The 27734-nt window shown below is 57.1% G+C and overlaps 7 protein-coding genes across 7 annotated transcripts; 4 read left to right on the top strand and 3 right to left on the bottom strand.

Annotated features, from left to right (window-relative positions):
• The first annotated feature begins 136 nt into the window (after nt 1-136).
• Nucleotides 137-2734, top strand: LOC117643309 (aldo-keto reductase family 4 member C10-like). Its single transcript, XM_034382145.1, has 8 exons — nt 137-260; nt 676-764; nt 1210-1294; nt 1419-1589; nt 1656-2089; nt 2170-2329; nt 2404-2501; nt 2583-2734. Exons 2-8 carry the CDS (start codon nt 709-711, stop codon nt 2638-2640), a joined length of 1062 nt encoding a protein of 353 aa, XP_034238036.1. The 5' UTR covers nt 137-260; nt 676-708; the 3' UTR covers nt 2641-2734.
• A 310-nt stretch (nt 2735-3044) lies between these two features.
• On the top strand, nt 3045-4869 carry LOC117643310 (1,5-anhydro-D-fructose reductase-like). Its single transcript, XM_034382146.1, has 7 exons — nt 3045-3250; nt 3312-3482; nt 3558-3767; nt 3840-4084; nt 4171-4330; nt 4413-4510; nt 4586-4869. The coding sequence occupies exons 1-7, from the start codon at nt 3185-3187 to the stop codon at nt 4620-4622; spliced, it is 987 nt and encodes a 328-aa protein (XP_034238037.1). The 5' UTR covers nt 3045-3184; the 3' UTR covers nt 4623-4869.
• Nucleotides 4870-4898: 29 nt separating this feature from the next.
• On the bottom strand, nt 4899-7120 carry LOC117644014. The gene is made up of 3 exons (XM_034383202.1): nt 6826-7120; nt 5260-6417; nt 4899-5160 (listed from the first exon to the last, which is right to left on the bottom strand). Exons 2-3 carry the CDS (start codon nt 6414-6416, stop codon nt 4899-4901), a joined length of 1419 nt encoding a protein of 472 aa, XP_034239093.1. The 5' UTR covers nt 6417; nt 6826-7120.
• A 460-nt stretch (nt 7121-7580) lies between these two features.
• LOC117643306 lies at nt 7581-9768 on the bottom strand. The gene is made up of 9 exons (XM_034382140.1): nt 9611-9768; nt 9291-9475; nt 9085-9181; nt 8820-9006; nt 8578-8707; nt 8374-8497; nt 8168-8298; nt 7911-8091; nt 7581-7826 (listed from the first exon to the last, which is right to left on the bottom strand). The coding sequence occupies exons 2-9, from the start codon at nt 9428-9430 to the stop codon at nt 7635-7637; spliced, it is 1182 nt and encodes a 393-aa protein (XP_034238031.1). The 5' UTR covers nt 9431-9475; nt 9611-9768; the 3' UTR covers nt 7581-7634.
• Nucleotides 9769-10368: 600 nt separating this feature from the next.
• Nucleotides 10369-13760, top strand: LOC117644013 (DNA helicase MCM8-like; the record flags this gene model as incomplete). Its single annotated transcript, XM_034383201.1, has 13 exons — nt 10369-10414; nt 10489-10650; nt 10724-10956; nt 11035-11188; nt 11265-11626; nt 11709-11864; nt 11942-12164; nt 12253-12413; nt 12494-12706; nt 12802-12935; nt 13022-13244; nt 13323-13484; nt 13557-13760. Coding segments are annotated over 13 exons (2433 nt in total), but the record flags the coding sequence as incomplete, so codon positions are not given.
• Nucleotides 13761-14000: 240 nt separating this feature from the next.
• Nucleotides 14001-17117, bottom strand: LOC117644011 (homeobox protein MSH-D-like). Its single transcript, XM_034383200.1, has 4 exons — nt 17047-17117; nt 16517-16650; nt 16265-16434; nt 14001-14267 (listed from the first exon to the last, which is right to left on the bottom strand). Exons 1-4 carry the CDS (start codon nt 17115-17117, stop codon nt 14001-14003), a joined length of 642 nt encoding a protein of 213 aa, XP_034239091.1.
• Nucleotides 17118-24894: 7777 nt separating this feature from the next.
• On the top strand, nt 24895-27727 carry LOC117643649 (tektin-4). Its single transcript, XM_034382651.1, has 12 exons — nt 24895-24922; nt 25042-25144; nt 25232-25259; nt 25340-25593; nt 25662-25800; nt 25872-26093; nt 26165-26325; nt 26419-26641; nt 26726-26880; nt 27218-27386; nt 27465-27534; nt 27617-27727. The coding sequence occupies exons 2-11, from the start codon at nt 25068-25070 to the stop codon at nt 27510-27512; spliced, it is 1476 nt and encodes a 491-aa protein (XP_034238542.1). The 5' UTR covers nt 24895-24922; nt 25042-25067; the 3' UTR covers nt 27513-27534; nt 27617-27727.
• The last annotated feature ends 7 nt before the right edge of the window (nt 27728-27734 follow it).

Genomic DNA, 27734 nt, shown 5'->3' with positions numbered 1-27734 from the left:
GTGGGTGTGGTTTGTTTATTTTCCGGTGTGAAAAGGGAGAGGGGGGGAGGGGGCTGACGGGGTGGTCGGCCAGGCCGGCTGGGCCGTAGAACCACCCCCACCCCGCGACCCGTGCCCCGCGCGCCCCGCAGCATCCGCGAGGCGGGTGATCCAGGTGCCGCGGCGCCGCAGACACCTTTGCGCAGACGCTCGCGGGGAGTGGCGAGGAGTGGAGTGCCCAGTCCGGCTCCAGAGACAACGCGCACCACCACGCCAGCCAGGTAAGCCTGTAAGCCCACCTCGCCGAACTTGGATCGTTAAATAATGACAAGGAAATCACATATACGCGGTACACCGCGGGTGGCTTGTGTCCATTCATGCGCGTCACTAATTAGATGACGAGGCATTTGGCTACCTAGTGACGCGCTTGCTGACGACAATGAGCGTCTAGTCTCAAGGTCTAGGCCTGCACCAGGCTTGCATGACCTCCATGATCTCATGGATCAACTTGGGCTCCGTTGTTTACGAAGTGTAAACCACTCTAGTTGGCACAAAATTATTGATTAAGTACAATTGAAAAGTCCGAATCTTTTGCCGCCAGCACATACTTTGTTAATTCTTAATCGGTCTGTTACTCACATTCACAGAGCAAATTAAAAAAAATTCGCTCTGTGTTTCTGTTTGTTTTTCCTTCAGTTGTCCAGGACTGGTTTGGAACAATAACAAGTCATGATGATGTCTGTGCGCCTCTGCGTGGCTTTGGCGGTGCTCGCTGTTGCCAACGGGTGAGTCTGTAGGACGCCAGGCCAGTGCCCCCCGCAGAGCCCCCCGCAGAGCCCCCCGCGCAGCACCGGCCGACGCTCCGGCACCGGCGTGCGGCCTCGAACGGGCCGAGCCTGCCCCACCACGGTTTGGCTAAGCCGAGGCGCCGTCCCTGTTTGCGCTGGATCAACGCCCAAGCCGGGCCCTTTCAAGTTATTGCTTCACCGCGGAGCGAAAACGGATGCGTACCCAGCAACCGAAAGTTAATGTTTGTTTTCGGTTCGGCCTTTCATATTACCTACCTCGTGCGCTATGTACCCCTTCATCCACATTTCAAGTGGTCGGCTTTTCCGCCAGTGTCGCATGCGGTGCCCACCCATTCGCCCTCTCGCACTTCGCTGCAATCTGCGACGATCCGTGCCGCTCCCCGCCCCACTAATGCGCGCCACTCGCGATGCATGTTTCCAGAGTGCCGCCCAAAGCCAGCGACGTCGGATGGGTGGTGCTCAACTCGGGGGTCAACTTGCCCGTCGTGGGGCTCGGCACGTGGCAGGTGAGTGCCTGTCTGTCTGTCCGTCCATCCGTTTAGTACGGCCTTACGGCCATATCGCTGACTCCTTCGATCAATGAAGAAAATTTATGATTGCCGCCTTCAAACGCTCGACTCTGTCGTCCAGGTGACCGATGACCGCGAGCTGGAGCAGGCCCTGGACGCCGCCCTGGAGGCCGGCTACCGCCACATCGACACGGCCACCATCTACCGCAACGAGCACCTGATCGGCAAGGTGCTCAAGCGGTGGCTGTCGGAGGGCAAGGTGAAGCGCGAGGAACTGTTCATCACCACCAAGGTACGGTCCCCACCAACACGATCGACCCTTTGTTGAGGACAGTGGAAACATTGATGGTAATTGCAGCTCCCCGTCTACGGGATGAGGCCTGCCGACGTGCCGTACTTCCTCAACGAGTCCCTCACCAAGCTTCAGCTGGACTACGTCGACATGTACCTCATCCACATGCCGTTCGCCGTTAAGCGCGAGGCGTACAACAATGGCCGCATCGACGCCAACGGCACCGACCTCACCACGGACCACCTGGCCATCTGGAAGGCCATGGTGGCCGAGAAGGAGGCCGGGCGCGCCAAGGCCCTGGGCGTGTCCAACTTCAACGAGACCCAGATCGAGCGCATCATCAAGAACAGCCCCGTGCCGCCCGCCAACCTGCAGGTCGAGCTGCACCTGTACCACCAGCAGAAGCCCCTCATCAGGTTCTGCAGGAAGAACAACATCGCCGTGACGGCGTACTCGCCCATCGGCAGCCCCGGCTCCAAGTGGCTGACGCTGTTGTCAGGGTGAGTCTTCGACGCAACGAAACGAGGCATCATGCACAGTATAGCTGTGTGACATGGAATGTCTTCTTCACTCCTTGTAGGAAGGAACTTCCCGACCTGTTGAACCAGCCCGATGTCAAGGCCATCGCCCAGAAGCACAACAAGACCCCCGCACAGGTACTCCTGCGCCACACCGTGCAGTGGGGCGTCGCCGTCATCCCCAAGAGCTCCAACCCCAAGCGCATCCGCGAGAACATCGACGTGCGTATAACCCCGAGGAACTTTTTCGGCTTCATTTTCCGAATTATACAATTCTTTTTCGCGCCTGTCGACAGATTTTCGACTTCAGCTTGGACGGCAAGGACGTCGCCACCCTGGACGCCCTGGACAAGGGCCTCGACGGCCAGCTGTTCGACATGAAGCACATCGGGGGGTAGGTGTAGTGCACGCGGGAGGCGCCCCGAGCACCCCGTCGTACACTGTGCTGAACCTCCCCTTCCCTTGCCTTTTCCAGGTCGGAGAGCCACCCCGAGTACCCCTGGACGGCACTACTTGACAAGCCAGTCGCCTAACCGCATACCATTGCAGAGCAACCCAACAACCCGACAGTTGCACTCTACATCATTTGTACCCAAAATGAAGTAACAATAAATTGAATCAATACACCCGAGCGTATTTAATTAAGTCTACGTGTGGGAGGGCTGTACTCGGAGCTCCCCCACTAAATGAAGCTGCCCCAAGGCGAAGCAAACAGATTGCCGTTGGCCTATTGACACGGATGGCGCGCTGATTGCAGGTCTGGTGAGGCACTGCAAGGCACCCTCCAGCCAAAGTGCTGCGACCCGTTTAAAGGACACGCGACCCACCCCCTTGCAGTGGCGTGGCCGAGGCCGCGCACCTCCACAAATTACAGTGTCCTGGCCCCGAGCCCCGCCACTGGGCATCGTGACGGGCCGCTGGTCATAATCACCCCCGCCCCCGCCAAGCCCCCCGTCGTACCCTGGGGATCAATTGCAACGACCCGTGGCCAAATTCGGCCCTCTCAGAGTGACACCGGCAGGCAGGGGCCCAGGTTGCCCAGGATCGGCGCGTCTGCTTCGCGGCTTCGCGACCGCCATGTCGGAGACCGTCACCCTGGCCAACGGGGCCGTCATGCCGATGCTGGGCCTGGGGACGTGGCAGGTCAGTGAGCGGATTCGAGCGTCGCTTGTCTCGACAGTGTTGTGACAATCGCTGTGGGCAGGCCACGGACGAGGAGGAGCTGGAGGGGGCCCTGAACGCCGCCCTGGACGCGGGGTACCGCTTCATCGACACGGCCTACTTGTACGCCAACGAGAAGACGGTCGGCAAGGTCGTCAAGGCCTGGCTGGACGAGGGCAAAGTCACCAGGGAGGAGCTCTTCATCAGCACCAAGGCAAGCAGGGCCCGGCAGGGCCTCAGTGACGCACGCTGATGCAAAGGCCGCCATTCTATTTGGTTTCCTTTCAAGCTGCCGATGATGGGCATGCGCGAGGAGGACGTGTCGCACTTCCTGGGGATGTCGCTGGAGAACCTGCAGCTGGACTACGTGGACCTGTACCTGGTGCACGTGCCCTTCGGCATGCTGCGCGAGGCCATGCAGACCACCGACGACATCAAGGCGGGCGGGGTGGGCACCATGGCCCTGGACATGGAGACGGACCACCTGGCCATCTGGAAGGTCAGTATTTCCTGCATGACGCGATATTTAATACTGATTTATTGCTATATTTTTTGTTTTACTTCTTGGCAGGCTCTGGAGGCCGAGGTGGAGGCGGGGCGCGCTCGCGCCATCGGCGTGTCCAACTTCAACGAGAGCCAAGTGCAGAGGATCCTGGACAACTGCACCATCCCCCCCGCCAACCACCAGGTCGAGATGCACCTGTACCTGCAGCAGAAGGACCTGGTGGCGTTCTGCAAGGACAAGGGCATCACCGTGACGGCCTACTCGCCCTTCGGCAGCCCTGGCTCCAACAAGTGGCTCACCACGTCCAAAGGGTGGGCCGCGCAGCAAGGAAACTAGCATAATGTTCAATAAATTTAAAAAAACTTAAAAACGACCGTTATTTGACTGTGTTTGTCAGCGAAGAGCTGCCCGACCTCTTCAGCCTGCCGGAAGTGGTGGAGATCGCGGACCGCTACGAGAAGACCCCCGCCCAGGTGCTGTTGCGGCACTTCGTGCAGCAAGGCATCCTCGCGGTGCCCAAGAGCACCAACGCGGCCAGAATCCAGAAAAACATCCAAGTGCGTTGAGGTTTTACCCAGTTTCAATGAGTGCCGGGCGGGTGCCCGTGACAAATTGTGTCATGTTTTTCTTTCTTGCAAGATATTTGACTTTGAACTGACGGAAGAGGAAGTGGAGGTGCTGTCGGGATTGGACCGCGGTGAGGAGGGCCGCATCTTCACCATGAAGCTCATCGGAGGGTGAGGAAAAGTGTGCCACGACATGCTTTAAGCTTCGCTTGGACCAATACTGTACTAATGGGTGTCTGGCTACAGTGTCGAGGACCATCCGGAATACCCGTGGAAGACATGACACGACGTCATGACCACGAGGGAAGCGGCCGATTGAAAGCGACTGTCGCTTCGCAAGAAACGAAATGAAATGAACTCAATACTACCTATATACTGTATATTTATTTTAATTTGTTTTATCACTATGCAAAGGAACAAAACTTACAACATTTAAAGCACCAAACGGGCGTTTTCTTTGTGGGCCATCGTTCCATCATTGCAGTTCACAGTCAAACACTCTTTGTACACAAGTATCACAGCAGGCCTATTCGAATGGAGGTTCATGCCCTCACGGCGCTCAGGGCGCGGCGATGACCATCTGCGCCAGGTCCTCGGCCAGCCCCAGCCCGTCCAGCGCGTCGCTGCGGGGGAAGTACCAGAGGCTGACGTCCAGGTTGGAGCGCTGGCAGTGCAGCCGCAGCTGGTCCACCTGGAAGGCGTCGAGGTCCCAGCCGCTGAGTTCGCCGAGGCTGGTGAGGTTGGGGCAGCCCGTGAGGAAGCACAGGGCGGCGGCCTGGCTCAGCCGGCCCGCCTGCGCCAGCCACACCTCGCGCAGCTCCCTGCCGCACAGGTCCGCCACGTCGGCGTCGCTCAGGTCCGGCAGCGAGCAGCCGACGCCGAGCCGCTGCAGCTTGGGGGCGCCGAGCGCCAGGTCGAGCAGGGCGTGGCGCGGCATGGCGGCGTGGAACACACCCACCGACTGCAGCCCCGGCCACGCCGCGCCGCCCGACGACGAGCAGTCCACGAAGTAGCACTCCAGGCGCTGCAGCGCGGGGCACAGCGCGGCCAGCCGCGTCAGGTCCAGCGCGCCGCCCTGGCCGAACAGCAGCTCCAGGTCGGTGCAGCGCGCGCCCGACAGCGCCAGCAGCTCGTCCAGCTCCACCACGTCGAACTGGTGCAGCTTGATGTCGGACAGCGCGTCGAGCTGCGCCAGCAGGGGCAGGGCACCGTGGCATGGCGCGTCCAGGTACACCGCCTGCAGTGCGGGGCACAGCGCCACCACAGCCCGCGCCGCGCGCGCCGTCGTGCCGATGTCGCGGAGGTACTCCAGGCGCAGTGGCTTGGTGTCGACGCCGTCGTCCGCCATGGCCACCAGGGCGGCGCCGACCCGCGCGTACGTGCCGAGGGAGCGAAGGTTCGGCAGCGATCGCAGCAGCAGCACCGCGTCCTCCGCGCTGACGCTGGCCTCGGCCAGGTTGCCGATGTCCAGGACCTGCAGCGTGGCGGCGCACTCCCCACGGCACAGCGCCTCCAGCCCCTTGCGCGACAGGGACGTCTCCCCGGACACGTCCAGGGCGGTGAGCTTGCCGCAGTGCTCGGCCACGGCCTGCAGCAGGGCGTCCGTGGCGGCGTGCGGCACGCCCAGCACGCGGAGGGCGTTGAGGTGCGGCAGCGCGTCGCAGAAGGCCGCCAGGTCGTCGCCGCGCAGCCACGCGCCCTTCAGGTCCAGCGCTCGCAGCCCCTTGCCGTGCTCACGCACGCAGCCCACCGCGCGCGCGTGCCACTCGCACGGCATCACGCCCACGGACAGCGAGCGCACGTCGGCACGCAGCAGCATGCGCATGGCCCAGTACCGCGACGACGGCAGCACGTCGTTGCAGGACAGCAGCGCCTGCAGCAGGGCCTCCAGCACGTCCCCGGGGGCGGTCTCCAGGTAGCAGCGCGTCTCCGCCACCACTTGCGGCTCCTGCTTGCCGCCCTCGTCGGCCTCCGCCTCGTCGTCGGCCTGGGCCGCCACCACGGCCGCCAGCAGCATCGGGGCGGCGAGCGTGGTCAGGCACAGCCGGCTCAGGGACTGCACCTGCGTCGTCGCCATCCTGCAAGTCAAGCAGACACGCTGTGAGGCGAGCGCCGTGCGGGTAGGCAGTGCGGGTACAGCGCCGCGTGGTGGGCTGCCAGCCTGCCAGGCGTTCCGTTAGATAACCGTGAAAACAGTGCTTGGCACCGGCTTGGCTTGACGTTAGTTTGATCCGTCGTGCTGCCGCACTGCCAAGCCGCCGGCCGGATGTTTTTAATTAAATGCGGGTGAGGCGGTGGCGGCGGCGGCGGCGCACCACTTGGCCCGCGTCCAGGTGGACCGCGGCGACGCCGTCGCGCTGTCTTGCCGGCGCTGGCTTTGCTGGCTTCGCTGCCCCGCTTGACGCCATCGCCTTCAATCGCACACTATTGCGCCATTTTAAAAGAAGCCACACTGCCGCGTTGAACCGCGGTTCTGCCATACTCACTCAAAATTCCCGAAGTGTGTTCGCGCGACGCCGATGGACTGCAGGACTGGGCCGCGGGGGCGGACGCAGCACTGCAAGGGCGGCTTCAGGCTTGACGCTTCAGGCCACCTCGGCTGCCCACAGCTCGCTGGGACCAGCGCCGCATGTCCTGGCGAAGGCGCCGCGGCTCGGCCTCACGAAGGCGCCGGGCAACACGAAGAAGAGCGCGAACAAGGGCAGGCACCACCACCACGCCCGCACCGCCCGCGCACACTGCGCGCGCCGCGTCGGGCACGTCGGGCACCCCGAGGGCATGGCGGCGACCGCCAGGCGGCCAGGGCTAGCCAGGACGGAACGGGCCGCGGCGGAGTGGGCGACTGCGCGGTCCCGGCCGAGGCAGAGCAGGCAGTGATCGAGGTAACGGTGCCGAAACGACACGGCGTGTTTTGGCGAGGGCCTCTAGGCTTTTCGAGCCAAACGGCGGCCCGGCCGCACTGCCAGTAAACAGCAACAGGGTACAGCCCGTGCCCGTGCACAGCCCCTGAAAACGCAGCGGCAACCTTCGCGAAGTCCGCCGAGCGAGTCAAGGACGAAGTCATCCTCACATTCGCACGGCGAAACTCGCGTCGGTTGGGTAGCCTACCCTGCCCAGGCGGTGGCAGTTGGGTTGCCTGCTGCCCAGGGGCTGGCACGTGGCGCGGGACTTTTCAAGCAGCACACAGGCAAAATTCAAACATTTCTAAGAATTTTATTGTAAGATTTTTATAAAATCTAACTATGAATAAAATGACTTTATTGGAAATGAATGAAATTATGTACACTGTTATAATTTAGTGAGAAGCTGACTGTCCAGCTTCAATTTTTGGTTTGGTTTCAGCATTCTGGTGAGAAAGCATGTCGACTAGAAGGTTCAAAAGTAGATCTGGAGGGTGACTGACTGAAATTAGTAGCCATCCAACAACAACACAGGCACACCGTAAAGAGTTCAATATATGCCAAGAGCTCAGCATGTCCAAGTCTCCCTACAGAAACAAGAGTAACAATAAATATTTTTAAATGATACAAATGAGAAAATCAAGTAGTGGTTTCAGAAAAACAAGACTTACCTTGAGAAGAGTAAAATTAGAGTGGTTGTATTGAGAGAGATGTATCCAGTCATCTCCTTTAGCAGCAGCAAGTGCAAGAATCAGTCCACAAATGTAGACAGGAATTAAAAGCCAGGGGATACGAGGACGTACAGAAAATAGGTCCATTAAATATGGCCAGTCCCCTCGGGCAAGATCCAATCTGTTAAAATAAACATAATACAGTTCATAAAAAAAATTTAAGAATTTCATTATTTTATAAGAACATGATCACTTACCTATCAAAAATAGAAACAAGGCACACACTGGCAAGAAGAAGAAAAATAGTGGTGAAAATTAGAGAAAAGTTGCTGTAGAAAGACACAAAATGTGCTGTCTCTTCAGGAGAAAATCCAATAAGTCTATCGACCTGTAAAAAAAAATTAATTTAGAATGAGAATAAGTTTTTTGGAGTTCTCATTAAGACAATCACATTGTGACATACTATTATTGCTTGCATCAGAGCAACACCTGCCAATAGTCCATGGCAAAAGTCAGTAAGTGGAATCCACACTTTTTGCACAGCTATGGCAACATCAAGAGAAGAGGCTGTGTTCAAATCAAACCACCTTAAAAAATAAAATATTAAAAAAATAAGGTAATACACATGAAACAAGTACACTTTTATTGGGACCAAAGAAAGGATTACCTTTTATCAAGGTCACTGCCGTGGCCTGTGAAGGCACTGTGCCGTGGAATGGAGGAGAAACCATCATAATGTTCAACATAAACACAATCTCTGCCCTTTTGAATCCTGTAGTGTTCGCTGTCTCCATCACCTTCAGAAGTACATGAAATTAAGAAGAAATTACAAATAAGCATTTAATCAAGGCTTAGGTTTCCATTTCTATGCCATATTTTATGAAATAATTTTCAGAAAAAATAACTTACCATAATAAGCATGTTGTTGAGCACCATAGACATTAGGACGAGGCGTATCTAAAATATCATCAGGTACCTCACGAAGGACTCTAGTGACAGGAGTTTCCATATACTCATCGTACTTTGCATCTCTTGATCTACTTCTCTTCTTATGGTGACGACTATGTTCACCTCTTCCTGCACCAGCTGAGGATCGCTGCAAAGACATTTCTTTGTGAAAATATATAGTAAATACATTGCGAGGTATTTAAATCTACAACAGCAATATACTCACTGAATCATGCATTTCTTCATGGTGTGATTTTGACCGACGACTTTGAGTCTGCTTTCTCCGTTCCTCTAAGCCTCTATCACGACTCCTTTTGGACCGCCTAGGTACACAATCAATCAAGACATTAAAATAATTTTTCCCTTTAAACACAAAATTTGCTAAAAATTTAAAATAGTGAAATTGAACTGTGTTGACCGAATGCCTCCCACCTCTTGGAGCTGTGTCTCTCCGAGGCGCTCCCCCTGAGGTCCGCGCCGTCCGCCCCTGAGGCAGAGCGTGCAGAGCGAGTTGGACTTTCCCTGTGGCTGTGGCGGGGCTCCCTTCCAGACTCTGAGTCATCGGCGTCCATTGCCGAACCTCAGATCACGTCGAGTTCAAATGAAACATTGCGATCCTGTTAATATTGAGAGAGTGCGTGACAAAGATGACTTAAGTCAGAATAGCAATTACGACAGAATAATTTATGCTGTTGGCGAACAGGACGCTGTTCGAGCGTCAATTCGGATACGGGCGACCCGTCCCGCCTCACCGTCGAAACTTGGTTATTTTTGACAGGCCTGTAGCAGATGCTTCAGGCGGTAGTTTCGTTCCGCCATTGTGTGTAGTTCAAGCTGTTAAAAACTAGAATCGCTGCATTACTGCACGATTTAAAACGGCAAGAGGTGGGCGGCCATACATAAACAAAACAAACACAGTGTAGCCAACGTGTAAAGAAAAAGGAGATTCGATTCATCGAAGTTGGGGACATCAAAACTAGTGTTGGTAGTCCTTTTGGCGCCACACAGAAATCAAAAATAAACAAAGTGACTTGGAGCTTTCCGAACTTTGCAAGTTTTGTATTTTACTTTGGCTTGCCGGATTGACACCTTTCGAAGCAGACGTTTCAATATTTGATTTGATTTACCCGGTTTAAATTGTACTTTGTGTTGACCTGCCTCCTTTTCTCACTAAGAACTGTTCAAATTTCCATCATCTCTAACCAGGTTAAGTATTTAAGTATTTTAATTATTCTCCAATAGTGGTCGATCAAAAGATCAAAGATCGATCATAAAAACTAGTTTGTGAATCTAATTATTATCTTTCTTCTCCATCTTGTATAGCAAGCGCCTATCTCCATCTTAGTTCCTGTGCCGACGACTAGCTTTGGAATGCACATCACCAAGTAACGGTGAAATGAGTGATGGTCCAGGAGGAGGAGGTGAAGGCCGAGGCCGTGGTGGTGGAGGAGGCGGCTGGAGAGGCAGAGGCAACTGGAGGGGCCGGGGCAGCTGGAGAGGAAATTGGAGGGGTAGGGGTGGAGGCGGGGGTGGTGGCGGAGGCGGAGGCTGGAGAGGTAATTTTAGAGACTTGATTTGTGCCTTTCAATGCAGTGTTTTGAAAAATCAACTGAGGAAATTGTATTTTCAGGAGGAGGTGGAGCCAGTCAAAACAATGGATCCGGAAACACTGGTGACGCCTCTGGATCACAATTTATACAGATCTCTCAAGCATCACAGCAAAGAATCACAAATCTTTTTGATATTGTACCAGGCCCTTACCGTGGATGGAAATTATACTTCCATCTAGAAGGTAACATCATCGTTCACTCCCATTACCATCAAAATTTGTATTGTTCTTCCTTAATTCTTACTTTACTTTGTAGGATTTGCTGAGGGATCAGTGACTGTCAGAAAAGTTAGAGCTGCAGAAACATTTATCAAAAAACATCGTCGACTCTACCCTCCCAGTGAAATTGAAGAGAGGAGATCATTTGCCTTAGATCTGAAAACATTATCAATTGATGATGATTTTATTTCTGAGTGGCCTACATTCAAAGATGATTTGGATGAGGAACCGGAACATACTTTAGGGTGCTTAGGTCTCGGCATGCATCAGGTCTGTATTTGCTATTTGTGACTAATTTCAACTTGATCTATTAAAGCCCTTCATCTCATGTATTACTGAAACACGCAGGTCGTACTTCAAGCTTTGGAAGAAGAGACCCGTGCTCATTTAACAGAGGCTGAAAAGGCTCAATTACCACCCCATAATCTCCCTGCGATTCGTGCCAGAATTCTAAACCATGAGCCTGTACTCCAGCTGAAGACACTTAAAGCCAACTATTATGGTAAATGTGCAATCATTGTTAGTGGTCTTGATTGACTGTGTTATTTTCTAATAACTATTAAATTTGCTTTTCCAAGGTAAACTTGTCTCAATTAGAGGAACCGTCATCCGAGTGGGAAATTTGAAACTTTTGAGTGTATGGATGGCATTTTCCTGTAATACCTGTGGTAGTATCCAATGTGTCCGACAACCACAGGGCAAGTACACCCTGCCCTCAAAATGCAGTGGTGATAATTGTCGTTCACGTTCCTATGCTCCTAAGCACTCCTCACCATTCACTCAGACCGTAAATTATCAATCCATCAAAGTACAAGAAATAGCAGATGATGAACACCGAGAAGGTGGCAGAGTGCCAAGAAATGTTGAAGTTGAACTAATGGAAGACCTTGTTGATTCATGTGTTCCGGGTGATGTTGTAAATGTCACAGGAATAATGAGGGTAGGTGTTTAATTTTCTTAAAAGTGTTAATTAAATATTTTTTTAAAATTTTAATCTTTTTTTTTTCTCTTTACATTGAAAGGTTCACAATACTGAAGAGACTATCAAGCAGAAGAACTCAAGCATGTTTCTCCTTTACATAGAGGCTGCTTCTATAATGAGCAGCAAGACTAATACTGCCAAAGGAAAGAAATCAGTTGGCATAGAATTTAACATGAAGGACTATTACGCAATACAAGTGAGTGGAGTGTACTGTCTTTGCTGGTTGCTGTTGTTCATTTAATATTTTATATGCCGGTACCAATTATCCTACAGGAAATCCACTCGGAGCCTTCACTGTTTCGGCTCCTTGTGAATTCACTATGTCCAACTATTTTTGGACATGAGGTTGTGAAAGCTGGTCTTCTCCTCGGTTTGGCAGGAGGCTCCCATTATTCTGGCCGTGACAGCCGGTGTGATGCACATATTCTGGTTGTTGGTGACCCTGGCCTTGGGAAGTCCCAAATGCTGCAAGCCTGTGCAAGTGTAGCTCCCCGTGGTTAGTATCGCACATCAGGCACTAAAACTCAATAAAAACTGTGCCACCCATTGTTTTCTTTTCCTTGACCAGTTGTTCATAATTGCAGGGGTTTATGTTTGTGGGAACACCAGCACAACTTCTGGTCTTACTGTAACTCTGTCCAGAGAAAGTGGTGGAGACTATGCTCTTGAGGCAGGAGCCTTAGTTCTGGCTGACCAAGGCTCCTGTTGCATTGATGAATTTGACAAAATGTCTACTCAACACCAGGTGAATGAGTTTGTCTATTTTATTCTTTTGATTGGAATCCTTGATTTTTTAAATATCTTGTAATGAATATTTATCTGTAGGCACTTTTAGAAGCTATGGAGCAACAGAGCATTTCTATTGCCAAGGCTGGTGTAGTTTGCTCACTACCTGCAAGAACGTCAATTTTGGCTGCGGCCAATCCAGTCAGTGGTCATTACAACAGGGCCAAAACCGTGTCTGAAAATCTCCGTATGGGTCAACCATTACTCTCTCGGTTTGACCTTATCTTCATACTCATGGATCAGCCCAATGAAGTGAGTCTTCTATGTAGAACTTAATATTTAGGGTAGTTTTAATAAAAATTTAAAATTAAAATTTGTCATTTTTTTAATGATTTTTTTACACTTAGCATTTAGACAATCTTCTTTCAGAGCATGTGATGGCTCTTCACTCTGGCATTCGCAGCCGGGGCAGTGTTAGTTGTTCTTCTTCAAGTCAGTCTCAAAGAGCTAGGCCGTCTGGTGATGGGGATATCCCTCTGAGGTAACACTGAATTCTCATTCTAGCCTTGTTCTGCAAATTATTTGCAGTGAGTCCACTTTTATTTAAACTTTGTTTTTCTGTTGTAGTGAACGACTTAGGCTATATCCAAATGAAGCCTTTGACCCAATTCCTCATCAACTACTGCGGAAATATATTGCCTATGCTCGCAAATATGTTTGTCCCAGTTTGTCAGAAGAAGCTGGTGCAGTTATAAGGCAATTCTATCTAGATTTGAGAAAGAAACACCACACTGCTGATTCTACTCCCGTGACAACGAGACAACTGGAATCTCTTATAAGACTTACTGAGGTGTAATATTTTCTATCTAATTTTTGGTTTCATCTAAGAATTTTAAATTGTTTCCTTTACAAAATAATTTTCCTCCAGGCCAGAGCTAAGCTGGAACTTCGTGAAACTGCTTCTGAACAAGACGCATTAGAAGTTATAGAGATTTTCCGATACAGCTTAGTGGATTCCTTTGCAGATGAGCTGGGTGTGCTGGATTTCAACCGATCTCAGAATGGGTCTGGCATGAGCAGCCGCAACAAGGTAGATATTTTTATACAGTTTGGAATTGCCAGAGGATTCAATACTCTACTTTTAACCCATTTAATTTTTCAGGCGAAAAAGTTCATTGCAATCCTTCAAAGGCGCTCAGACATACAATCAAAAGTTGTCTTTGATGTCTCTGAAATGAAGGAAGTTGCTCAAACCTGTGGCGTCCATGGAGCTGACTTTTTTGATTTTGTTAATACTTTGAATACTCAAGGATTTCTTTTGAAAAAGGGAAAACAATTTTATCAGTTATTGTCAGGGGGCCACTAAATCTAGTAGCTCAGGGATATCTAGAATTTGGAAGATATTTCATTCTCTGTGATACAATTTTTGAAATGTTATTGTGATTTTGTACTGCGTACAAGTGAGATATATTTACAATGAAAATGTACACTTTTCTTTGCTATTATTAAAAATACAATTTCTTAAACATTTGTCTAATTTGCACAGCCATTAAATTCAAATCAGTTCGTTAGAATAACTTAAAAGCTATAGATGCTTCACACAGCTTCAAGGCGCGCTGGCGCTGTCCAGCCCCAGGGTGAAGTACTTCTCCGGGCTGGCCGAGGGGCTGGCCCTGACGTGGGACTTGGGCGCTGAGAAGGCCGACACCTGTGACCTGGGCAGCTGGGAGGGCGTGGGTGCCTTGACGACCTTGACGGCGGCCTTGGCGAGGGCGCCGGGCGCCGGGACGCCCTGCTGCGGCGGACTTACCGTCGACCGACCCTCGCCATCGCGCCTCTCCCGGGCCCTCCTGTTTTGAAACCAGATTTTCACCTGCAACACACAAGCAGACAGCATTCGTTAGCACTTGGGCACTCTAGAGCTTCAAGGGAACCAAAACATTTTTATTTTTTTGAAATGCCTCAGTCCGTTGGTTTTAAAAAATAGGCCGGTCATTGGCCAGAGTGAACCCCCGGGGGAATTCCCTCCGCTCGGACCTAGCGGAGTGAGTCATCTTCGCCGAGTGACTGGCTGGGGCCCATGAAATCGGAGCCCGCCTGGCTCGAAGCTGGAGGCAGAAACACGCCAGGCCCACGCCAGGCCGTCCTGGCTAGCGCGCTGACGCCGCTAGACGCGCCAGCGAGCAGGTAAAGCACGCCGTGGCCATGTATGCAACCCGATAGCGGTAGCGGCGGAGGCGGACAACTTTCACACAATGGGGCAAGGTGCAACCCTTTCGGATTCACGAATCGGATCCAATTCCCCGGAGAAAAGTTGTGAGCAAAGTTGGAGGACTACGCTCACTGTTCGACCCCGGGGCGGGGCGCCTCTACTCGGCGACGGGGTGTTGGGGGTGTTGAGCCTGCCATGCCAAGGCAGCCAAGGTCGGGGGGCTTAGTGGAGACGGGAGGCGAGACGCCGGGACGCGCGACAATAGGCCGCTGTGAAAACACTTTCGGTCGGGTGGCACTGCATGTGTGCATGCGCTCGACAGGTGGAAGCGATCTGTTTTGGCACAAGGACACAATGCGGCCTGATGCACTGGGGGACCGGGACACTGGCGGCGCCGCAAGCAAGACTGCAAGACCCACGGAGCATGAATCATGCGCGGAGTGGTTCAACTAGAGCAGGCCTCGTACGAGGAATGCCTACCAAGGCGGAGGAGGGAGGCGCAGGGGCGGTAGGCAACCCACTGCCACCAGATGACCCGACCGGTCGGCTGTTCTATGCATCTCCATGGCATCAACCCGAATCTCCGCCATTTATCCGCCGTTCGTTGGCCGCTCTGTCTCTCTCACACTCATGAGTGTCGCATGGGGACCCGAGAGGGACAGAGCGACGAAGCACAGCACGGGCCGTTCCAGCCGAGCGGATGCCCAGGGCCGCCTTCCTCTCCTCTGCCCGGAAGGCGCCGAAACCTTATCAACTCGCTAATGGCGGTGGCCGAGCCTGGCCAAGCCCGGCCGAGGCGAAGCAAAGCGAGGGCATGATGCCGACTTCCAGGCCGGCCGGCCGCCCTTTGTGCGATCGCCGAAAAAAATCAAAGCGACCTCTTTCACTCGGCCAAACTGATCGGCCCTTCCTCTCTCGTGCGCCCCTCGCCCCTCCACTTTGTCGCACCTTTTGCATATGATCTGCCGGCCAGGAAACAATAAAAACAAGTCGATTACGGAGAGAAGCCCTCCGCTCCGCCAGGGCCAAGGGCCGAGTGCCGGCCGGGAGTAGAGCACGGCCGAGTGGGCAGCACACCGTAGACACCGTGGACACCGTCACCGGGAGTGGACGCGACGACGCGACACGCCAAACGGGGGAGGGGGAGGGGGTCACGATGCTACCGAGGAGACCGAGGACCCAAGGCGGGGACCTCAAAGCAAGCCGGCCGCCGGCGACCCACTCCACCGCCCATTGATTCAACGACGACTCAATAATTTAACAGAGTATCTCGTTCCACCTCGCCCTTCGCCCCGCCTTGCTTCGGGTGCAGCGCGTCATCGCATCGGCACCGGCACTCCCTGGATGCCCTGGATGCGGATATCGAGTTTCGATTAGCGGGGCAGGGGAGGGGAGGGGGTCGGCGGGGAAGTGGGGCTCCCGCCCCGTCACCTCGCTGCATGTTCGGCTTCTAATATTTCGTGCCACCAAACCTTTGGTCCGGGCACGGATCACGGGTCGCTAGGCGTTGGACGCGGCACCCCTACACCGGTAGCAGGCGGGCTATGCGCCCGCTGCCGTGCACTGCAGCTCAGCGGCCAAGAGAAATCGTTTTGGGGGAAGCCAAGGCGCGTCTTTTGAACCGCCGCGGGTTCCAGAACCTCTGGAGTGCTACTCACCCTGGTTTCGGACAGGTCCAGCTCGGTGGAGAGGTCGGCCACGTCGGCGCTGCTGAGGTAGTGCGAGCGCCGGAAGCGGCCCTCCAGCACGGCGACCTGGTGCGGCGAGAAGGGGATGCGGGGGTTGCGGCCCAGGCGGCGCTGCGCGGGGCCGTCGCGCCTTCGAGTACCTGTGGAGCCAGCGAGTCAGCGAGTCACATGGAGAGCTCCACATGGGAACAAGGGACACCCCTACAGTGCGGTCGTACTCACGGGGAAGCTTGGGCGGCCGGTATCTGGTGCAGTTGAGCCACTCGAACTGGCCGTCGGGGTGTGCCGTGGTGGACGTCGGCGACGAGGTCGGGGACGTGGACGTGCGGCCCGCGTCCTTGAGGATGTGCTCGATGCTGAAGTCGGACTGCTTGCGCACGGCGGCGGGCTGCGGGGTGCTGGCCGGCGGCGTGCTCGCGGCCGCGCCCAGGGGGGCGAACGCGCTGGAGGTGGTCAAGGACCGCGCCATGGCGTGCAGCACGGCCGAGCTCGGCGGCAGCAGGGGCGGGTACGGCACGCCCGGCCACAGCAGCGGCGCCACGGACGGCGTCCACGCCATGTCCTCGTGGCCGGACCGGCCGGAGCCGCCGGACGACGAGCTGGAGGCGCTGCAAGGGCTGGCGGGGCTGCCAGGGCTGCTGGGGCTGCCGGGGCTGCCGACCCTCGAGGGGCTGGTGGGGCTGGCGAGGCTCGCGGGGCTCGCGGGGCTCGCCAAGTTGGTCGGGCTTCCGGGGCTGGCGGGCGGTTTGTACCAGGAGAAGGGCCTCTTCTTGCACGGCACGGTGTGGAACCGCGGGGCGTTGACGGCCACCTCCACGGCCATGCTGGTGGCGTTTGCGGGCTGGGAGGGGACGACGGCGGTGTGGTGGTTGAGCGCTGCGTCCATGCCACCACAGTGCTCAGCACATCACAAAGGCACTTTCACTCGCGAGTCAAATTTTGTCGAAGTAAAAAGATCGCTCGGTGCGCGGATGTATTGTCGATGACGACTCTAGGTGACGACCCTAGTGCAGGGGCACGAGTGCGAGCACGATCACGGGGATGATCGGGATGAGCAGGAGGCTGGTGCGTGCGCTCGGCGGGGCGGTCTCTGGGACACTGACGGACGGACTGGCGGCGTGGCGCAGGACGAAGGACTCCGGGCACCCCCGGCCCTGCTTGCCCTGCTTCCCGCCTTGCCGGCCTGGCTGCTTGGTTTGCCCGCTGATTTAAATGCCAGGTAAGGCTCGGGGTGGGGGTGGGGGTGGGCGATCTGAGAGGTGGGTGGAGCCTGGCCAGGGTGGGAGTGGGGAGGGGAAGTCTGGGCAGGGGTAGGCGATGGGGTGCGCTAAGTAGCTCAGTGCAGTGAGGCGGTAACATTGTTTAAAGAGGCTATTGTCTTCTTAAATGAAGTACGCCTCTCATTTCCAGCCAGGCTATCCATCCAGCCCGCATTCGTGCAACGTTTATGATGTGCAAAATTGAAAAGGAATAAGAAACGCGTAGTTTGGATAATTTTCTTCTCAGAGCACTGCTGGATGAACGCGTGTTTGAAGATAAGGACAAGAACATAAACTTCGAAAATTAAATTTTTCGATAGCGGAGGTTCGATCGCTTTCAGCCTACTTCGAGAAGTCACTCGTCAACCAATTCAGCCGTGCCTACATTCAAATACTCCATACTCCATGCGTGTGGGTTCCAAGTAAGTTACTAACTCGGGCGTGCACTGCGAGTCCCAGGCGTCGAGGTCTCCCCGCCAGAGGCTGATTCCGAGAGTTGTTTTCGTCGCCCTGTCTCTCTCGCACTCATGGGGCGTGCCGAATAGGTGAGAGAGAGAGAGAGACAGAGCGACAAATACGACTCTGGGAATCATATGCAGGCGGCATTTAGCGCGGCACCCCCAAGGGGCCGGGTAGGCAGTCCCGCCTCGACGCGCTGCCCGCGCGTTGCCTACACGGCAGGCGCGAAGAGAGGCTAATGTTATTACTTTTGCTATTGCTATTTCAATTGCTATTAACGGCTGTCGGCTGGCCCACAAATGATCGTTCCACGAGGCACGATAGCCTCCTCGCAGTGAATACTGTACTGCGCCTTCCAGGTCGCGGGGACTCGCCACTGTAATCTTCTCCTCCATCATCCACGGTGCCCTGCCTGCAGGCTGCCGAACTACGCCGTCTCTCTCGCACCTACAGAGCGTGCCGTAGGGGTGCAAGAGAGACAGGGCGACGAAAGCGTTGCAACTGAGACTCGTTAAAATTGGACGAGTCCGCGCGAGGCGAGGCGAGGCACAGTGGGCCAGAGGACCAGTGGAGCGGCCAAAACTCTAGACGCGTTTTAAGCTCCAGAGTCGCTAAACAGGACTCGAATCGAGTGTGTGACCCCACCAATGGATTCCTCGTTCGGAGAGCAATCCATTGATGGGGTCACACGTTCGGTTCGAGTCCCATTTAGCGACTCTGGAGCTCAAAACGCGTCTCGAGTTTTGGCCGCCTCCGCCGGTCTTCTGGCCCACTGTGCGAGGCTAGTCGGCGCGTTGCCCTGCAGCTGGCTGCATGTAATTCGAGCGGCTCGCGCCTCAATATTTGATGGCAACAGCAACACGGCCGTCTCCATTACTTTCACGGCTTCCACGAATCGATGGGGGATGGTGGTCTTCGCCATGGTCGTCGCCGTGGTCGCGGTGGGGATGGTTCGGGGTGGCCGCCGCTGGCCGCGGAGAGGCGTGGCCTGACTGGCCTGCGCGCCCAGAGGAGGGGAGCGGGAAGAAACCAGTCCGCGTCGCGGGTAGCAGCAGACTCATCCCGAACAGCGAGCGTCTCTCTCTGTCTCTCTCGCACCCCCATGGCACGCCCCATGAGCGCGAGAGAGATGGAAGCGCGCGGCGTGCAGGTAATCTATATTTTGGCACTGTGTGTGTACGCGCGGGCGAGAGAGATGTCTGAGAGTTGACGATAGACGCAGAACGTTCGACACCGGATGCAGCGGGATGTTGATAAAAAATTTTAACTTTCGTTTGAGAGTTGATGCCCTTGTGTTGTGGGTCTGCGTGTGCGGGTGTGGGAGGACTTAGGCACAGATGCGCCGCCGGGTCGCTCCTCGCTCTTCCCACGAAATGGGTCGGTCCGTCTTTGCGGCATCTCCGAATCAAATGGTTTGTCAAACCGAGGCCGCCGTCAAGGGCGAGGTGCGCCGCAAGCCTCGCGAGGGCGTCGTGGAGGACGAGGACGCCGAGGACGCCGAGGACGCCGAGGACCGCAGAGATGAAACGGCCTCCATGTTCGAGAGGCTGTGAGTGGCCGGGCCGGCCAGCCAAGCAGTGCCGTTCCGAATACTGATTTTCGTCGCTCTGTCTCTCTCGCGCTCATGCGGCGTGCCGTAAGGGCGCGAGAGAGACGGAGCGACGACGGGCCGTTCCGAATCTCTCTGCTGCAGCCCGGCGGTGCCCTGCGGTTGACATCGCAGTCCGACGAGTCCAACCCCCTCCCTCCCTCGGCCGAGGGCTTTGCGCTCGCTTTGCGGGGGCCGTGCCGCCGCCTCGGTTCGGTGGTAGCACACAGCGCTCAGCGCACGCCACTTGAACTCGCAACGCAACGCACGGCGAATTGCAATGTGAATGTGTGCGACCGAGCCGCGCGCCCGCGATGGCAGATAATGACATAATACGATGCGGCGGCGACGAGGGCGACAAGGAACAGCTGCCGGTGGGAACGAAGAACGAATCGGGAAAAGCGGCGCGGAAAAAAGCAAGTTTGAGCGGAGAACCGCAGAGAAGCGACAAGTGGGCGTCGATAGCATCGGGTCGCTTCGAGAGCTCTTCGAGAGCTACTCGAGAGGCGCGGGACCGCCGACCCCGCTCCGCGACACAGCTCTGCGCTACGAGCAGCATTATTCAAGACAAATTAATTAATTGTGTATCCTTTGCGGCGCGAAACACGAGGGGCGCGGAGGAGCGCAGGGCGAATCGGAACGCCAGGGGCGTCTTTCTTTCTTGACCAGACAGGCCAGTAGTTAAAATAAACAAACATTTCACACTAAACTTAAATAAGATATGACTTAACTGATATGATAATATTTACTGTGATAAATACGGTCTATTTTTAGAGCGGTGTTTTGACTGGGCTGAATCAGATCGTGCAACAGCCAAGTCAATTTCATCGTTCCGAGACCGGCGATTCACTACAGGACGGCTATTCCTCGAAGGCCTGTTCTCACCGGTCGCGTGAAATCCGAGTGAGTCCCCTGCTAATTTGTCGCGTCAATCGCTGTGTCTGTCCGTCTGCCTGTCTGTCTGTCCGTCCGTCCGTCCGATCGGTATCTGATGGTATCTGACCGCTGCTGATGGACATGTCGGGGACCAGGCCAGACAATGGCTCGGGCAAAGCTGTGACAAGCTTTCAAACAAACACACACACTCCTACAACGCGCTGCTGCTGCGCGCAGCCTCCGGTTTTGCATCTTTCCGGTCCCCTGTCCGGGGAAGCAGAGGATTAGTGGGAGGACGTGGTGAGGTGGTGCTGGCGCCGTCTGCGCCTCTCGGTCGTGGCGCCGGCCTCTCCGGCCTCGCGTGCAGTGTCGTGGTGCGTGCGTGCGCGTGCTTCGGCCAGTGTCCGGTTGCAGCCAACTGCAACACTTTGCAGTGCAACCCGACCTGGACGACCCGGACACGCACTCGGCTTGCTTCGCGCGGACGCACGACGACGATGGGCAGCTCCGAAACTCCCCGCACAAGTCCACCCTGCTCGCATGGAGGACAAGGACACGAAGGGCACCGACCAGGTGGACGGGCCAGTAGGGCCAAGGACCAAGAACGAACGCAACATCGCCATCCTCCTCGCGGTACGCGGTATACGCGCCTCCAGCAAATGGTTGCCTCTGACGGCGGCCTCCCCTGCACCCGGACAACGCCGCCCACCAATCTAATTTCCGAAAGCACTGCGGCCTAAGAGAAAAGGCGCAACCCGCCTGACCTGAAACGGGCACTTCTTTGTCTCGCGCGCCGCGGCGTCGTCGGCGTCGTCGGCGCCCCTCTGCCGTCTGGGTCGGCGCGGCGGCGCGGCGCTCCACGACCTGGGGGGTCAGCGCCACCGCCAGCGCCACCGCCAGCGCCGGGCCCCGCCACTGCGTACGACGGCGTGCCACGGCCGGGGGGTCCGCAGCCTCAAAACGGCAGTCAGGCCGCAGAATTAAAAGCTTATGATTGTTCTGGTAGGAAAACATGACGCGAGCAACAATAGGCCTCGCCGCAACCGAGGGGATCAACTTCGCACGCTTCGCTGGAGCGGGGCTGGAGCGGGGCTGGAGCGGGGCTGGAGCGGGCCAACGGTGGCGGGCAGCGAACCCGCCGACCGGGCAGCAGGGGTGTGGGCAGGGTATCACATTGTACGACTTTATTTGAAACAGGGACGATTCTGTTGTCCTGACATCACGTTGCGTCTTTTATTAATTAATATTTGTTTTCTGCGTGGCTGCCTCTCCCCTTTCTTCCCTCCGCGTTGACACACTGGAGGCACTGGAGGAGACCACCCCTGGGCCGGCCTTGCCTGTTGCCTGTTCCAGGAGTTCCAGGTCAGGCGATCAATAACAAATCACGGGGATCGACGGCGACCTGACGAGACGGGTCCAGGAATAACCCTTTTTCCAGAAGGACCCCACCGAGTGGAGGAATTGTCCTCATGAAAACACACTCCCTGGACACGAAGAATGCTCCCATACCCAACGGCTAGAGACAGCTTCTGCCATCATGGGGAACGGGTGCTTTTCGGTTTTGCGTTTTAATTGTGTCACTTGTAGTGCCTGCCGCGTGTTTGTGGCCATTCGCTACCGATCCACACAACAATTTGCTCCCCTTCCCTCCCCCCTCACTTATACACACACTCACGCACATAAACGCGCGCATGTAGCCCGTCCCCAGCTACTGCCAACATTACCACGTTGCATCTCCCGCCGCCGCGCCACAGGGCTGCACATTAGACTGATGTCGAGAGTCGCTGTAGTCGTTCTGTCTCTCTCGCACCCATTCGGGACGCGCCACGAGTGCGAGAGAGACAGAGCGGCGAAACGACTCTCGGAATCACAGTGTGCAGGGCCGTGCTCCTGTCGGTGCGTTTGGGTAATAGGATCCACCGTCCGTCGCGTCCCTGACGTCGTCCCGGCCTCGGCCCGCCTCGGCCAGCAGGGGATGGCGTCCTGGCCTCGGCCGGCCCCGGCTGGCCCCGGCCCATTCGGACGCAGTGAGTGTGAAAAAGCGAGTGCAGAGGAGTCCGGAGGGACAAGATTGAAAACGGAGGGAGGGGAGAGAGGGGAGGGGCAGCGTGGGGGCAGCGCTCCAGCTTGTTTGGATTACTGCATTGTGTGGATGATTACCCCGTAATATTGCAAGTGATACACCTTCGCCGAGCTCGCCAGCGGCGGCCTCCCTTCCTCCCTCCCCTTCGCGACTCTCCGCGGGGACCGCGATCACAGCCTGGCATGTGAATAATTTAGTGGCCAGTAAAGAGAAAGACTGTTACGGCGGCTGCGATGTGCCCGCTACGTACAGCGCGCGTTCATTCAGCTCGCCCGACCAATCATTTTTCGGACGTCATCGGCGAAAAAGCGGGCACTGCGTGTAATCCGCTTGTCGTTGAGTCATTCCGTTCTTCAGAGAGCAGGGAAGTAGCTCACTTACCCGGGCAGGGCAATCAGCGCGGTCAGCGCGTCAGCAAAGCACCCCGATGACCAGGGCACTGACAGTGTCCCAGAATACCAGTCTAACTATATGCGGAAAATTTTGTGGATTGCCCTTCGAACGCGGAATCCACTGGTACTAAACATGCGCTTGGCGCCCCATTGAGGCAAGTTCAAAACGTGTCCAGCCGGTGTAGCGCCTCCTCGCTGCCCATTGAGGCGCCCGGCCCGCAAGTGGCGCGGTGGCGGCGGCGCGGGACTTTGACCGGCGCTTCATTCACACCGGATCAGCCCCAGCGGCCCCAGCGGCCCCAGCCCCTACACTATGAGTATCGATAAAATGGGCTGAGCGCACAATCCTATTTCCATATCGTCGGCAGCCTTGTCCGGCCTGAAAGCTTCCAGGAAGCGGGCTTCGACGGCCTCGACGGCCTCGACGGCGTCCTCGGGGACCGCGCTCTGGCCGCTCTGGCCGCTCTGGGCCGCTCAATGGAGGCTATTAGCCACTGTAAGCGCCATTATCGGACTGGACATCGGCCGGCCGCTTAGTGAGGCGAGGCGCCGCCCCCGGCCTGCAGGCAGCCTCCATCATCAACCCCTTGACGTCGTGCCGGTGGCAGCAGCCCCTGGAGACCTTCCATCATTTTCCCTCTTACAATGTCAAGGGCTGCTAAATTTTTGCGTGTCTGGAAGTTGGACTTTGGCCCTCTTGGGTTGCAGTGAAATTAGCTGTCAGCCACTGTCAGCCTCCTTGCCGCACCACACTTTACGGACGGTCCTCGACGACGCGTCTTCGCGCGCCGGGGACAAACATACGCAGATTACGGCGGCACTGCAGGACCCTGGACCCTCTCAGAGGCGCTGCAGGCCGCCAACCTTGCGAAACAATGGGCAGCGTGTGCCACAGTGTGCCACGAACCACGCAGTGGTGCCAACCCCGCCAACCCCGGCGGCACCCGCACTGCTAAACCGCACGGCTGCCGGCTGCGGGCTGCGGCTGAACAGCGTAGGCGGCTCCTGTGATGTGCGGGCAGGTGCCATAATGTGGTAAATGATCCTGGCCGAGCCGACATAAGAGGATGGCGCGGTGTCTGTGTGCGTGTGTGCGCACGCGTGTGCACCGGTGCAGCAGCGAGTGAGCATGCTATGCAAAAGGGGCGCCCCTGGTAAATACTGACGCCTCAAAGAAAGGGGCGGTGCAGATGGCCGTTTTCATTTTGCCGCGGCAAGCGCTTTCATTCTGGCGGCATTCTGGCGTTGCCCTGACAACGCGGGACGCGCGGGACGCCCCTTCCAACCACTACCAACCTCCGCACGCCAACGCGCGTACCCCGTGTTTGTAAACAGTGCGACATGGTGAGGCGCGGTGCCCGGCGGCACTCCAGGGGTGGCAGTGTGACGGCCGAGTGACTTCCCTGGACTTCCCCGTCGGAGCGGCAGCGCCGCCGACACCGGCGCGAGCATGCCGTCACACAAGAAGAACGACGTCAGTGGTGACCAAGTTACTCGCATCAAAACCCAGGTTCAGAAGTGGCAAATGACGCGGGAACCGGAAATGCTTGAGATGCTTTGCAGCCGAGCTGCCACTGCGCGGTGTGCCACGATGGGTACTCCCGCATGGACTCCACCTCCACGTCGCTCACCCACGGCCCCTCCATCCGCACCGCGGGCTCCGCCATGACCCTCAACTCCGAGTGCCTGTCGGGCAGGGGCTCGCCCTCCAGGGCCACCGTGGCGACGGACTACGGCGGCGTGGTGTCTGGTGCAGGGGAAGGTACGTGGATTCGAGTCCCGGCGGGGTGCGCGCGCGTTTTTTGCAACATATTGATTTCTGTTTTCATCTAGGGCGGGCCGGCGGGGCGGGGAGGCCTGGTCCAGGATCCGGACAGCCGGGGGCTGGCCCGGCGGGGGCGGGGGCGGGCCCGGCGGGAGGTGCGGCAGCACAGAAAGCTCGCGGCCGGCCCACGGGCGGCGGGTTGGCAAGTGAGTGTCCTTCCCCCAGGTGTTTCGTCGCTCTATCTTTCTCTCTCCCACACGAGTCGCCCCATGAGTGCAAGTGAGACAACAGACCGCGAGCATGAAGCGTCACTTGGCCTTTGCAGAGCGCAGCGCCCTGGCTGACAAGTACATGTACACGGACATGGACTACGAGCAGGAGCCCGAGGTTGTCGCGGACCTGGAGCTGGAGGACGCCGTCGTCGACCTGTGAGTTCCGCGCTGCCCGTCGGAAGGGTCCTTTGAACTCCCGGCCCCACTTCCTTCCTCCCTTTAGCGAACAACGTTCTTTTCCAGGGAGCGCGACGACTCCGACCTCCACAAGGTGTGTGATCCGGGTTCCGCAATACTAGTTACAGTGCACGTCCCCGTGTTACCTACGCTGAACTTTCTTTCGGCGCGAAGGTGGAGGGGCGGATGGCACCGTTCCTGCCGCAGCCCGAGGACGACGCGCACCCCTGCCAGGTCGTCCAGGAGGGCATGGAGCCGGTGGGGCCGTGGGCGCAGGGCAAGGCGGACTGGGGCCCGCTGGCGGGCATGACGGGCACGCGGCCCGTCGTGGACCGCTACTCCATCACGCGCTACTCGGTGCCCGAGTGGCGGAAGAACAACCTGGACACCTTCCAGCGCGCCGCGGGCGACAACCACAACGCCGGCATGTAGGCACTGGCCGAGTTTGGGTAAATTAGCGACAAGATACACGTTTCTAATATTCTCCGTGGCGCAGGGTGGACTTTAACAGCAAGGCGTGCATGCAGCACGTGGCGGCCGAGGCCGACAAGAACCAGGCCGACTGCACGGCCCGCCTGGAGCAGCGCGCCATGGACCTGCACCGGTGGCTGGCCGAAGTCCGCAAGGCCCACAAGGTGAGGTCCCTGCAGCGGGGCGCGTCGGGCCCGGCGAGAAGCTTGACGGTTCCTCTCGGTCCCCGCGGCAGGCGCTGTGGGACGAAATCCAGGACCTGGAGAAGTACCGCGCGCGGCTGCGGCGGCTGCTGTGCGTGCTCACCAAGTGCGCCAATGTGGCGGGCGAGTGCTTGGACTTGCGCTCCAAGCGCTGCGACCCCGACCTGGTGCGCGACGAGCCCGAGGAGCAGCTCGTCAAGGAAGTCGCCCTCATCAAGGAGGTCCGCGGCCTCATAAAGCGATGCCTGCTCCGGGTAGGGAGACGGCGGTTCGAGCACCGGTTTCGCGCGTTGTTTTCTTGTTTGCTGTGACTTTGCGCACTCAGGTGGAGGAGCAGCAGCGGTCCAGCAAAGCCGCCAAGGCGCGCCTCAGCACCAACTGGAGCGACAAGAAGGAGGCCTACGACATCGACAGCCTCGGCGCCGGCCTGCGCACCGCGGACCCCACCGCGCTGTTCTACGAGGGCGCAACTCGCTTCCCGGACAGGTCGGAACAACGGGGAGGCCCTGCCTGGCCCTGCCCGGGCACGGCAACGCGGGCAACACGGACTTGACCGCCTTCTCCGCCGCACGGCCGCAGCCAGTCCACGACGGAGAGCTGGGAGGCGGCGTCGCGCGAGGACATCTGCCTGTCGGAGAACGAGCGCGCCAAGTCCGTGATGCTGCGCAACCTCATCGACAGCACGGTGCAGGACGCGGCGCGCGACCTCCGCCAGCAGGAGGCTCGCGTCGACGAGGCCGTGCAGCGCCGCGTCCAGGTCATGACCGCCCTGCTGCAGGAGCTGGAGAACCAGCTGGCCCTGGTGCGTACGCGCCGCGGCGCGTCCAAGCCGCGCCGTCGTCAAACGCCGAGCCCGTCAAACTGGAGAGGCGTCTTCTTCTGTTAGATCCTGCGCCGCATCATGGAGACCGAGAGACTGATCGCGGACCTGAAGCGTGCGCTGCGGCAGCTGGACATGGCCCTGAAGGTGGCCCAGACGCGCCTCAGCACCCGGATGGACAGGACGCGCATCGAAAACTGCAGGGACTGCCCGCAGTATGGGTGAGTTAGGATAAAATTTAGCTGAAAGAGCGGCTGTCACTTCCTGCACTTTTGGTGGGCGGGGCGGGGATGGGGAGGGGACGGAGCCGCCTCGCCCTGTCGGCCATCACGGCCATCACGGCCATCACGGCCAGGCCGCGGGTCGTGTCGCGGTGCGACGAGTGCGACGGCCACCGCGGCTCCCTCCCCTACCTAAACCACCCTACCCCCACCGAATCCACCGCGCCGCAGCCACACCGCCAGGGAATGGTGGCGGCGGCCTGCGGCGGCTGAGGGGGAATTTATCAGTCAATCGAGAAAATGATCGGGGTTAAATTGTTTTGACAACTGATTCCAGTCTGGTGGACGAGGTCAAGTCGATTTCGGAGCAGTGCAGCGCTCTCCTGGGGCAGCTGAAGCAGGCCGAGGACACGCTGCAGAGCCTCGTGGACACGCGGAACCACCTCGAGAAGGACATAGTGCAGAAGCGTAAGAACCTGTACCTGGACCGCGACCGCATCCAAGTGGTGGGCAAGGAATTCATTTTCAGTTTCGGAAGCCAAAAGCAGCTTAAGAGCGCTCTCACAGCCTGTTTTTAATTCCAGATCCGCCAACACTACCCGCCTGCAGCCGCTCTCACTGGCCTGCACTAGCCGTGCTCTTCATTTTGTTTAAGTACTACTGTCATACTGCCTTTTTTTGTGCGTTGGATTCGATTCTGCCCCTGTTACAGTGTCCTTTCACGATGTGCCGCCAGGCTGCGTGGAGGAGGGCGCGAGCGCGGCAACTACCAACCTGCGGCGGATCTTTCAAGAACCACTCAAGTCTCTAGACCTCCTGAAAAACGTGCTAGGAAACAATTCAAAAGAAAAATG

The sequence above is a fragment of the Thrips palmi genome, unplaced genomic scaffold (assembly GCF_012932325.1).
Source record: "Thrips palmi isolate BJ-2018 unplaced genomic scaffold, TpBJ-2018v1 HiC_scaffold_17, whole genome shotgun sequence".
Lineage (NCBI taxonomy): Eukaryota > Metazoa > Arthropoda > Insecta > Thysanoptera > Thripidae > Thrips > Thrips palmi.
The sequence above is the reverse complement of the archived record's forward strand: the minus strand, read 5'-3'. Positions and strand labels throughout refer to the sequence as shown.

Coding starts and splice junctions, on each gene's coding strand:
- LOC117643649 (XM_034382651.1), top strand. CDS start 25,068: ATGTACACGGACATGGACTACGAGCAGGAGCCCGAGGTTGTCGCGGAC. Junction 26,094..26,164: donor TAAAGCGATGCCTGCTCCGG/GTAGGGAGACGG, acceptor TTGCGCACTCAG/GTGGAGGAGCAGCAGCGGTC. Junction 26,642..26,725: donor TGGAGAACCAGCTGGCCCTG/GTGCGTACGCGC, acceptor TTCTTCTGTTAG/ATCCTGCGCCGCATCATGGA.
- LOC117644011 (XM_034383200.1), bottom strand. CDS start 17,117: ATGGCCGTGGAGGTGGCCGTCAACGCCCCGCGGTTCCACACCGTGCCG. Junction 16,651..17,046: donor AAGAAGAGGCCCTTCTCCTG/GTACAAACCGCC, acceptor GTCCGACTTCAG/CATCGAGCACATCCTCAAGG. Junction 14,268..16,264: donor TGGACCTGTCCGAAACCAGG/GTGAGTAGCACT, acceptor TGTGTGTTGCAG/GTGAAAATCTGGTTTCAAAA.
- LOC117643309 (XM_034382145.1), top strand. CDS start 709: ATGATGATGTCTGTGCGCCTCTGCGTGGCTTTGGCGGTGCTCGCTGTT. Junction 765..1,209: donor GTGCTCGCTGTTGCCAACGG/GTGAGTCTGTAG, acceptor GCATGTTTCCAG/AGTGCCGCCCAAAGCCAGCG. Junction 2,330..2,403: donor GCATCCGCGAGAACATCGAC/GTGCGTATAACC, acceptor GCCTGTCGACAG/ATTTTCGACTTCAGCTTGGA.
- LOC117644014 (XM_034383202.1), bottom strand. CDS start 6,416: ATGGCGACGACGCAGGTGCAGTCCCTGAGCCGGCTGTGCCTGACCACG. Junction 5,161..5,259: donor GCCATGCCGCGCCACGCCCT/GCTCGACCTGGC, acceptor CCTGTGCGGCAG/GGAGCTGCGCGAGGTGTGGC.
- LOC117643306 (XM_034382140.1), bottom strand. CDS start 9,430: ATGGACGCCGATGACTCAGAGTCTGGAAGGGAGCCCCGCCACAGCCAC. Junction 8,708..8,819: donor TCAACAACATGCTTATTATG/GTAAGTTATTTT, acceptor GTACTTCTGAAG/GTGATGGAGACAGCGAACAC. Junction 8,092..8,167: donor CTTGTTTCTATTTTTGATAG/GTAAGTGATCAT, acceptor TTATTTTAACAG/ATTGGATCTTGCCCGAGGGG.
- LOC117643310 (XM_034382146.1), top strand. CDS start 3,185: ATGTCGGAGACCGTCACCCTGGCCAACGGGGCCGTCATGCCGATGCTG. Junction 3,483..3,557: donor AGCTCTTCATCAGCACCAAG/GCAAGCAGGGCC, acceptor TTTCCTTTCAAG/CTGCCGATGATGGGCATGCG. Junction 3,768..3,839: donor ACCACCTGGCCATCTGGAAG/GTCAGTATTTCC, acceptor ACTTCTTGGCAG/GCTCTGGAGGCCGAGGTGGA.